At 43.1% G+C, this 10,394-nt stretch overlaps 1 protein-coding gene and 1 pseudogene across 1 annotated transcript in view; both read right to left on the reverse strand.

The window, feature by feature from the left end:
• Positions 1 to 8,752, reverse strand: part of LOC119152153 (ubiquitin carboxyl-terminal hydrolase 38-like) — a 33,975-nt gene extending 25,223 nt beyond the window's left edge. The window contains exons 1-4 of the mRNA XM_037396990.1: positions 8,072 to 8,752; positions 6,927 to 7,064; positions 994 to 1,123; positions 639 to 740 (exon numbers count right to left, since the gene is read on the reverse strand). Coding sequence (XP_037252887.1) covers positions 639 to 740; positions 994 to 1,123; positions 6,927 to 7,003 — 309 coding nt within the window. The 5' untranslated portion in view covers positions 7,004 to 7,064; positions 8,072 to 8,752. The remainder of the gene's footprint in view (positions 1 to 638; positions 741 to 993; positions 1,124 to 6,926; positions 7,065 to 8,071) is intronic.
• Positions 8,068 to 8,847, reverse strand: LOC119153377 (annotated as a pseudogene).
• Between the last annotated feature and the right edge of the window lie 1,547 nt (positions 8,848 to 10,394).

Here is a 10,394-nt window from a genome sequence, read left to right on the forward strand (position 1 = left end):
ACTGAAGCTGAACACAAAGTATGAGAACAGGGAGGGCGCAAGACTTCTTTCTGTACTAACATGGACTGTTTGTTTCTTTCTGTAGTAACATTGTCATACCCTAGCATCTACTGCTTTAACTGGAAAACTGCATTTTGAAGAGTGGCCATTAAAAATAGTGTCCTTCAGTTTGCCCACATGAACACTAAAATACAGATAGCATAGCTTTCTTGAACTGAAGTACTTCTTGGGCCTCATGCACCTATCCAGGGTGACTAGGTTATATATAGCAGATAACTGGTTATCTGTTTACCCCAAACAGTTGTTCTTGGAAGTCTACTTGCAGCCCAACTTTATCAGTGACTTCACATAACATAAAAATATTTCCAGAAGTACATGGTCAAAGACAGAATGCTGTGTCCAGATGCTACTGCCAGAAATATGTACATACTAGGGAGAACAATATTTGTTTCCAGTTAAAGTTGAACCTCGAAGTTAGAATGCCTAGTGCTCTGTGAACCACAGAAATCTGATGCTGGAACCTGAAACAAATATGAAATCCAAGTGCCTCAATTCCGTTACTCTCTACACCCACTTTAGAAATCAGATGTGAATGACATTTCAAAGAACTCAAAAAAAACATTTATTTAGTTACTTACCAAATGAAAAGCTTCTGGAGAATGCTGAAAACTGAGTAACATGTGGGAAAGGACAGCGAGGGCACCAGGCCTCACTAGAGGAAACCAAAGTCGATTAAAGACCTAAAAAACCCCCAAACATTTATTTTAGTATATCTAATAGTGAAGTTCAGTAGAAATGTAAACAAATCTCTAAATTCACAACCATTTGAAAGAGACATAATCATTACATGCAATTGAAAGCGATAGATACATTTACATCATCTTTGCGGAATAGTAAGATACCTGTCGCAATACAAAAGATGTTATGCAATTACACGGCTGTTACAAATTCCTTTACTTCTCCTTCAATTTTGAATGTTCTTTTCACACATACCAATTCAATCTTAAGCAGAGTAACATCGATGAGGATTGTAAATTTCTGTACTGCAGCCAGTCCTTTCAGCAGTGCAATCACCCATGTTTCCACATGCTGAGCCAGAGGCCAGGACAACCAGTCAATCATTCTGAAAGATTAATGAAAAATAAAAAATAAAACAAAACAAAAAATCCAATGTAGCACTAATTTTAATCTCAACAAAAAGATTATATATAACCCAGATAAGTTACACACACAAACCAGAAGTAACGCAAGAAAGTTAGGCAAGTAATAAAATAATTTTGATTATATCTCAAGTCATTTGACTCTAACAATAATCTGTTTAACACATGACATAAAAATACGACCCCCTCCAATACATAAGCACAAAAAATCAAGTATTATGTACATTATTGTTGCTTGTTATTTAAGAGTATGAACTCTGGTTTTATAGACATTAAGCTAATATTTTCATTTTGTGGTAGAAACTTACTACTGAAGGTGAAAATGTGCCTGTATATGGGAACCTCCACTTCTACAGCTATTAAACCAAACCAGAACAAAACTGACTAATAAGCCTAAATTTGAAAAGGAAGAACTACCTTCCTGGAAGCCAACTCAAATATTCTCAATTAATAAGGTAAAATCTAGTAATTTTAAATACATGGCAGCAGGCACTACCAGGATCTTATAATAGCTATCACCAGCCTGGGATCTATACACACCCCAATAGGAAGAATTTCACTACAGCTAAAAAAATGATATAACAAAGAGACTTTATCTGCACCTAGAAAATATAGTGAAATATCAGCAATGGAAAATAGGGGTATTCTATCCTTCTAAATTAATAGACAATTTCCACCAACACTTAAAGCAGAAAGGCAGATTAGCTAAAGCAATTCTAAGACACAGATGATATTGTAAGGCAGTACCAGCTAAACCATGAGATTTAGGCTTCATTCTTCTGAGATTTTACTTAGCAATATATTGGATTTTCTTTAATTGTCCCCAAGATTCCCTTCTTCAAACCAGATGAGGCACCACTAATTAAGTAGAAGGAAAAACCTTTTACCATGAGAGTGGTCAGACATTGAAACAAGTTATACAGTAAGGCCAAAGCACCTCCATCCTTGCAGAAAGCTTTTAACTCAACTGGACAAGGCCCTGCACAGCACTGCCTGACTCTGAAGCTGCGCTGCTTCAAGCAGGGCTGAACCAGATGACTTCCAAAGTCTCCACTCAATCTGTGCAATGCTGTGATTCCATTCAATGATTCTATGAAAACAGGAAGCTAGAAGTGGATTTCTTTCCTTCTTTTCTGATAAAATCATTAATCTTTATGAGGAGATTTAAGACATTAAATTCTAGCACAGAACTGAACAGGTTACAAGTAACCAGTCTAATAAAGAGTCTACAAGTCAGCATAGTTTATGATCATCAATCTGAAGCAAGACTGTAAGGTCTTATATTCCCCCAGGAGATTAAGAGAGCTTCAAACAGACTGAAATCAGGGTTTCGGTCCTCAGATTCCAAACTCAAAATCACACCCTCTAGCAACACCAGACATGCAACTGGACACGCTGTATTGATAGAAGAATTATTTACTTAAAAAAAGAAAGAGAAAGAAAAGAAAAAAGAAATATGTCAGTATCTATACAGAAAAACAAGAAAGGATTTGAAAACAGAGGATGTTAGTTAAATCCTCACAAGCAGTTAACAAAACATGGCCTTGGGAGAAGGAACAGGCACCATAAATATGTAGTAACAAGATAAGCTCAAGGAGAAACAAATGGTTAATGAGACTAAACACAACATGACTTGAAATATCGCTGAACTATCCTAACTGGCATACTAAAAGATCCACCCTCGAGCAAAGAAACCCCCTACTAACAAAGACCCCTCCCCACAGAACATGTTGGTAAAAAAGAATGTACCTTTAAATGGAGACAAGGCTCATAAGAACCAAGGAAAATTAAGTGTGACTAAACATAATTGCAAACAATTGTTCAACATGAATACAATGTTTTACTCTGTGTTAAGAGGTGTGTTAGCTGTGTGGATTTACCACCCAGCTCTGCCCAGACATGCAATAAACATCTCCGCTGTGTGTGGATGGGCTCTTGCTCGCTGGGGCCAGAACCCAGATTTGGGATAACAGTATTACCATAAACAACCTAAATCTACGTAGTGTTTACAATTTGAATCTCAAAAATGTACAATAACACATTCTGAAATGTATATCTTAGGATCACATACTATCTGCAAATATAACGTTCAAAGGTTTGTCTAAAATAAGGAATCATTAGGACTGATCAAGCACAGATCTTACTTGGTTTGTTCCATGTTATTACAAAAAAAAAAAAAACCCATGACATCATAATCGATGCTCTGAACTTACACAAAGGTCTCATTTCCTCAAGATACTCGATTCAAACATGTTTATTCTGAGCACCCTTGCCACATACTTTCTAGAACACAGAATCAAACAAGTGGGCCAAAACTGCTTTTGCCTGCAAAGAATTAACCTCAACCTCAAGGCTCCGAACCTCATACTCCTATCACCTTCAAACCAATCCCCTCCCCAATTTGTAGGCTTCATATTTTTCAGCAGTGGCGCAAACACCTGCACAGTTAATTTAAGCCCAATAACAAAAATATTTGAGTTTCTTAATTAACTTTTTAGACAAGTAAAGAGTATTCTGTAGAGTCTGACATTAGAACCACTGTTGACTACTGTTTTGTAGACTATGCGCACTTTCACCAACGCTGAACTCCAAATGAAAAACTGCTTTTGGGTGGGAGCTGGACCCCCTCTGTTCCATCCCATTGCTCTGGTTATGTGATGGGCCATCCTGTGTCATCTTTAGTTAGCATAATTAAATGCTGAACTATTCAACATTGTTACTAATGGGACAACAGCTATCATTTCAGTATGATTAACCTTGTGAAGAGAAGCCTCATTCTCTGCATAACTGATACAGATAGAATTCCCGTTCTTCAAAGCTGTTCCTGCTCTTAAAAGCAGAGTCAATGCTCTTCAGAGCAGAAACAAAATCCAGAAAAGGAAACAGAAGTAAACCTGCTGACATGCCTGAGACTGTCCCAAGAAGCATTAAATCTGAGATCTGGTAGGTGAAGATTAGATGTTTTGGTTACTAAATCCTCTCTGAACTGCATTTACTTGGCTCCTGCTCTGTTGCAAGCAATGACTGCACTTTTATAACAAAAGCTGATATTAATATGGGACATAATCATCATGAATAAAAATACAGAGGATTTTTTTTCCTGTTTGACGAGATTGAGAGAAACTTAAAGGCCTCAAGAGGACCTCCTGCCTCATATCACACTAACACAAGCATGCCTAATATCCATATGTACCTAACCAAGACAGTATTTCTGGTATCTCTGAATAGAAAAAAAAAAAGTTATCTGTGCAACCTCAGACAGTAACTTCTATCACAAAAGTATCTTCTTAGCCACATCAAAGAATCTGGCAGCTCAGGTGCAAATCCCTCAGCTTAGAAAAACAACAAAACAACAACAACTGAAGATGCTCAGACTACCAGGCACCCCACAAAGAAACCGATTTTTTACAATATTTTACTTTTTAACCAACAGGGCAAAGGGCCCAGTCATGTCTGGAGTTTTCCTTGGCAACATTTTAATTTTCTCTAAACAAAGATACTTGGGTTAAAGCACAAACAAGCAATATACTTGTCAGGATACTGACTATAAGCAATGAATTTCCTCTAAGAACTCTGAAGTAGACCCTTGAAGTAGTCATACATCCCAGAAGAGACACAACAAATTTCTGCTTTCCCTCGCTGATGCTTCAGGTAAGGCTTCATGAGCCGGCTGAACCAACTAGCACCAGCTCAATGATGCCAAAAAGCAAGCACCCTTTCTCATATGAGCCTATGACTAATCTAACCCCACACACACACTGAAGAGATTCAGTTTATTAGTCTTCTAATTACAGATTATTTACTAATCTGTGTTCAACTTCAGACAGACTCCGCAGTATCATGGAAGTTATCCTTAGGAAGTACGCAACAAGGCCTCTATTTCGCAGTCACCAAAGCTCTGCTGACTCTCATCAGGAGACCTTCTTGTTCCTGGAATTCTGCATCTCCTAGGAATGATGCAAGCCTAATGACAACATTGCCATTCGGTGCTCCAGACATTCCAGATGCATTATGCCCTTTGCAATTACTCCTCTAAGCCAGATGAGAGCAATTACTAGTTGCCAAAACTAGAAAAAGAAACTGGAACAGTATTGACATGAGAGTATCTACAAACAGAAATAACAAGAGGTACCAAAAGTAAATCCCATGGAACAGAACCAAAGGTTCGACTCAGGTATTGCTTCAAAGAATGAACAAGGCAATAAGATTGCACTGCCCTTTCAAAAACAAGAGGAAAAAACCCACCATGTGGCTAATATTAAGAAAGAGCACTTATTTGATAATAACTCCTATTATATTCAAAGCTCAGCTCTGCATTACTTCTCTAAACAGAGGGCACACAAAGAAGCCATTCTAAAGCTACAATTATACGATCACATCATGTTGAAGCAGGTAATACAACATTAATGTAAAAGTTACACTAACATGAAAATTAATCACCAGTACTGGCAAATTATTAGCATGCACAAATCCTTCTGAATTCCTCACCTTTGAATTTTAGACTGGGCACACAGCTTGCTTAAAATCTGCTCAGTCAAGAAGATTCTTTTAAAGTCCCTAAACAGTATGTCTTATCCCAAATGACAATATTAATGCTGCTTCTTCTTCTCATTAATTTTATGTTTTCAAATGAAATACAAATTCTCAATTTAATGTAAATATGAGGAACATTTTCAGTGTGATCAGGATTTTACTAAGATATGCAAGTGCTATACTACATGAACATTCAAGTATTACACTACACACGCATGGATATAGTTAAATAATATAGAAGACAAATTCTTTTAGTTGAAAAGACTTTTAGAAAGGTTTTTTTTATATAAAAAACTAGAACAAATTTCTAATGGCCTCCTGCTTAACTACTTTAGATATTATTCTGTTCTTCAGTGTACAATAGCAGCTTTTTCCTTGCGCCTTAAAAATTAATTGAAAGAACTCCAAGAAGGTCTTCATCTTTCTCCTACTGTCATCTTTCTGCATCACTATTATTCACATATCTGAAGACACTAACCAAGATTGCCATCTAAATCAGTTTAGAGTTCAGTGTTTACTCATGTTTAGATCAGTGATGAGTATAATATGCAACTGTTTTTACATCATTGCTACATTGCTAATATTCTGTTACTTAAAGAACTTTCCAAAACACCTCTGGAGGCCCGAGTGAAGATAGCAACAGAGGCTGTCCCCTGCAAATCCTACTAAAAAAATCATGAACGTATCTAAGCAGAAAACCCGCCTCAAAACTAAGCAGTAAAACTCGTTTATAACTGCCTCCTCCCTTCAGAAGAGGAGACTACAGGTAAGATAATGACATGAGAGCACCACACAGCCTGTTGGAAAAGCAGAAAGGTTGATCTTCTGAAAATAAGGCCTTGTTTGTCAGCTTGAGTAAACTCACAGAAGTTTCCCGTTTATGCTACCTCCCATACAGTGGAAGATCTAAACATAAGATGTCATCTAAAATGAACAGAGCTGGCTTCCTCTTAGTTTCTAATTAACCTTCTTCATGACCCTAGCAAAGCATAAGAAAGAAGCCACATTAGCAATGAAAGCAGCAGCCTTAACCTGAAACTATGGCAGGAACATCCACAGTATAATAAACATACATTACCTTAACATACTAAACAGCCTAACTTACAAAACCATTTTGAAACGTTGGTCTTTTAACGTTTTTTGTTTGTTTATATGGAACCCAAGTGACACCTTCAAAAAAAGACAAGACTAAGGTAAAGAGACTTTTCCCCCCTTTACAGTGGAATACAGTACCTGCACAGAGCTTGAGTCATACTTGCATCTTTCACATTTGGATCTGTAGTAAGGCTCCTGATGAGTACTGTAATCATCTGTAATGGTATGTGCTGCACCAAGACTATGCCAGGGCAACAGAAGGTTCAAATGAAGAATCTGTAATAGTTGAACATGCCATAATATAGTAACTAGAAAATCCCATAGGAAAAAATAGGCTTTATCTTCTATCCTACAACTTTCACTGTAGTTGTACAGTTTGAGACAGTGAGTCTTTCCTACATCTAACATTCTATCATCACAAAACAAAACAAAGTTCAAATGAATTAAAGACAATTAATAGCCCTGAATTACAAACTCCTTTTGTCCACCTAAATATCCATGCAAGAAAGTGGCTGACAACTTCTTCCTCCACCCTCAGAGCTGAGAAGTGGGTTGGGGTTTTTTGGTGGTCTGTTTTTCTCCTAAAAGTAGCAACATACAATTGTTTATCATAACTGACATTAAGCCTAAGGATCCAATGCAGCTGGTATTTCCCACATCCTATCTCAACAACAGCCTGCTAAACCATGCCAGTTATGGCAAAATGAACCTTAAGTCTCCTGAGTGTCTCAACGCAAAGACACTTTCTAATGTCAGCTAATACAGCATTCATAGATCTCTGAGGTCAAGAAGGACCTATTTACAGCAGCCTCAACTCGGGCAGGAATGCTTCCTACGATACCCAAGTATTACATGTTCCTAATACAAGCCCGTTCTTGTAGGCTAAACAGTTCCAAGACCAAGGTGTCTCTTGGAGGGAACAAGAAGGATGAGGTGCTTTTGATACCAACCAATTTAGCTTTTCCCTAAAGGGACACCCAAAACTCTGTTCCAGCATATCATCTCAAGCATTGCAACAGTAGTTTTTCCAAAAACAGCCACCCATTTCCCCGCTAGCTTCATTCTGACGCGGGGATGGGGGAAGGCTTGCTGTCTCGACGGCCACCACGATGATGCATTTCAGCATCTGGGCGATGGAGAGAGCAACGGCTGCAAGCAGCGCCTGCAGAGGGACCGATGCTGTCGGCGGGGAGAAGCCCCGCTTTGCCGGCCAAAGGGCCCCCTCCCCCCGCACGGCCTCCTCCCGCCTCCCCCGACCCCGCTCCCCGGCGGGCGGCGCTCACCGGCGGCGGAGGATGACGGCGAAGAGCTCCTGCAGGGAGGGCAGCAGCGTGTCGGGCTCGGCCTTCCAGACGCTGCGCAGCAACCCGCTGACCTGCGTTACCTGCGAGACGTAGAGGCGCAAGCTCGGCCTCCCGGCTGCCCTGGCTCTGGAAGTGGGCGATGCTGCGGACCAGCTGCTGGCAGAAAGCCGAGCGAGAGCTTCCTGCCGCGGGGCAGGCACTGCGGGAAGTCGCCCAGCAGCTGGCACGAGGCTGGGCGCAGAGCGGCGGCGCCGGCCGCTCGCACACCAGCCGCAGCGCCTCCCACAGCAGCAGCTCGAAGAGCTCCCAGCACCGAGGGGCAGCTCATGATCAGGCGCAGCCCCGCCTGGATGTAGTCGAGGATGGCGGGGTCGCGGTTGCTCAGCTCGGCCGTAGCCGCGCTGCAGGAGGCCGAGGACGAGCCCGCGGTTGAAGAAGGCCTCGAACTCGTCGCGGTGGTAGCGGCCGTAGGCCTCCAGCACCTGCCGCCCCACCTGCCGCTGGAAGGGGTCGGGGCCCTGCAGCACCAGCCGGGTGCTGAGAGCGAAAATGGCACCGGCACTGCGCCTGGCTCAGCGGCGTCTCCGCGACTCCACCCACCGCCGCACGATCACACGCTTCAGCGGCAGCGGGTGCGACGAGCTCACCAGCCCTCCCGGATCTTGTCCATGGCGGGCGCGCCGGGAGCATCGGCCGAGCGGCGGCGGCGGCGGGCCGGCCCATGCCTCGGCAGAGGCCGCCGCCGCCGCCTCCCCGCGGCCCTCCCCCCGCCCCGCCGCGCTATGCCGGCCCAGCAGTAGCGGCGGCGGCCGCCGCTCCCGCGCCCCGCCCCGCCCCTCGCACGGGCGGCGGCGGCCCCGCTCTCCCGCCCCCGGCTAAGGCAGCGCCGCGGCCCCAGCGGCCACCGCCGAGCGCTTCCCCCGCCGACCCGGAAGCGAAGCGGCGCAAACAGGAAGCCGGCACGCCGGGTCGGGCGGTCACCGCGCGCGCGCTAGCTGGTCGCCGCACGCCCGCCCCCTCGCTGCGGCGCCGGCCAATGAGGAGCGAGGGCGGGACGGGGTGGCCGCTCGACCCCTCCCCCCCTGCTCCGCGGCGGGTCGTGGTGGTGAGGGGCTGGGGCGTCGTAGTCGCCTGGTCAGCGTGAGGGGCTGCGAGGGGCCGAACGGTGTAAAGCTGGCGTGTGCCGCGCACCTTTACAGTTTTTTACAGCGTGTGCCGTGCAGCTTTTATAATCTCTTCTCCCGCGCACGTACGGCCCCGCCGGCCCCCCGGCCGCTCAGCCCGCAGGCGCGGGGATACCCCGGTGTGCTGAGGCTATTGAAGCTTGCTTATCCCTCGTTTTGACCCAGTTTAGCTCCAGTTCCCAACGTGCGAATTTTGTTAGTATACCTTGCATTTTCATACCAGAATACATTTCCAGCATAAGAAAATTGAGAGTTCTGCAGTTTCCAAGGACTGAGTGTTATCTCTGGAGGACTAGGTGACAAGAAAGGTCACAAAATGGAATTAAAAGCACCAGCAGCAGTAAGCAAACCAGGAACCAAACTCCACTTCCGTAATCAAATAAAATCCTTTAGGCCAGCTCACCGTCACATAAGCTGGGTGTGCTGGTAAAGCCCTCTCCTTGGTTCTCTGTTTCTCAATATAAATAATTTCATGCTACGTGGTTGACTAACGCCTGTAATTCGGCATCAGGAAAGTATGGAAGGTAAGCCTAATTAATCCCTGGTAATATTTCATGTGTAACAGATGCAGAATCTGAGCTGGAGTTTAGGTTGTCAACAGATAGTGGTAACTTAAGGGTAACAAAAAAGGTCCGCAGACCCTACAGGGACAGTTGTAAAACACTACAGCTGTCAAAAAGCAAAACACGAAGTCAAGTTCAGAGTTAACTTGAAAATCAAGTCCACTGTTTACAATTTCAGATGTTCAGTTAAACTGCTCAGATAACTAACTTTGCTCCTCCACGCTCCAGTTTTCTGTCGTCCTCGCAGATGTAAAGTCTAGTTCTAGAAATCACTGTACACTAAACCAATTGCAATTGCTGAGTCATCGCATTCCAGTATAAATTGTGTTGATCAAGGGCTTTTTCCTGAGAACTTTACAAGGTCAGACAATGTGCCACCAATATCTTCATTATCTAAATTATCTTTGTAAAGGTACAGTATTGGAATGATGTCTAAATTGACTTTTTGTTTGTTTTAATCAAAAGAACTCTGTAGTTATACCCATAAAAAATTAACCTTAAAGAAAGTACTGGATTATATAGCTTGTATATCTATGGAGCTTAATTGCTTTGCCT

Source organism: Falco rusticolus, chromosome 1 (assembly GCF_015220075.1).
Source record: "Falco rusticolus isolate bFalRus1 chromosome 1, bFalRus1.pri, whole genome shotgun sequence".
Taxonomy (NCBI): Eukaryota; Metazoa; Chordata; class Aves; order Falconiformes; family Falconidae; genus Falco; species Falco rusticolus.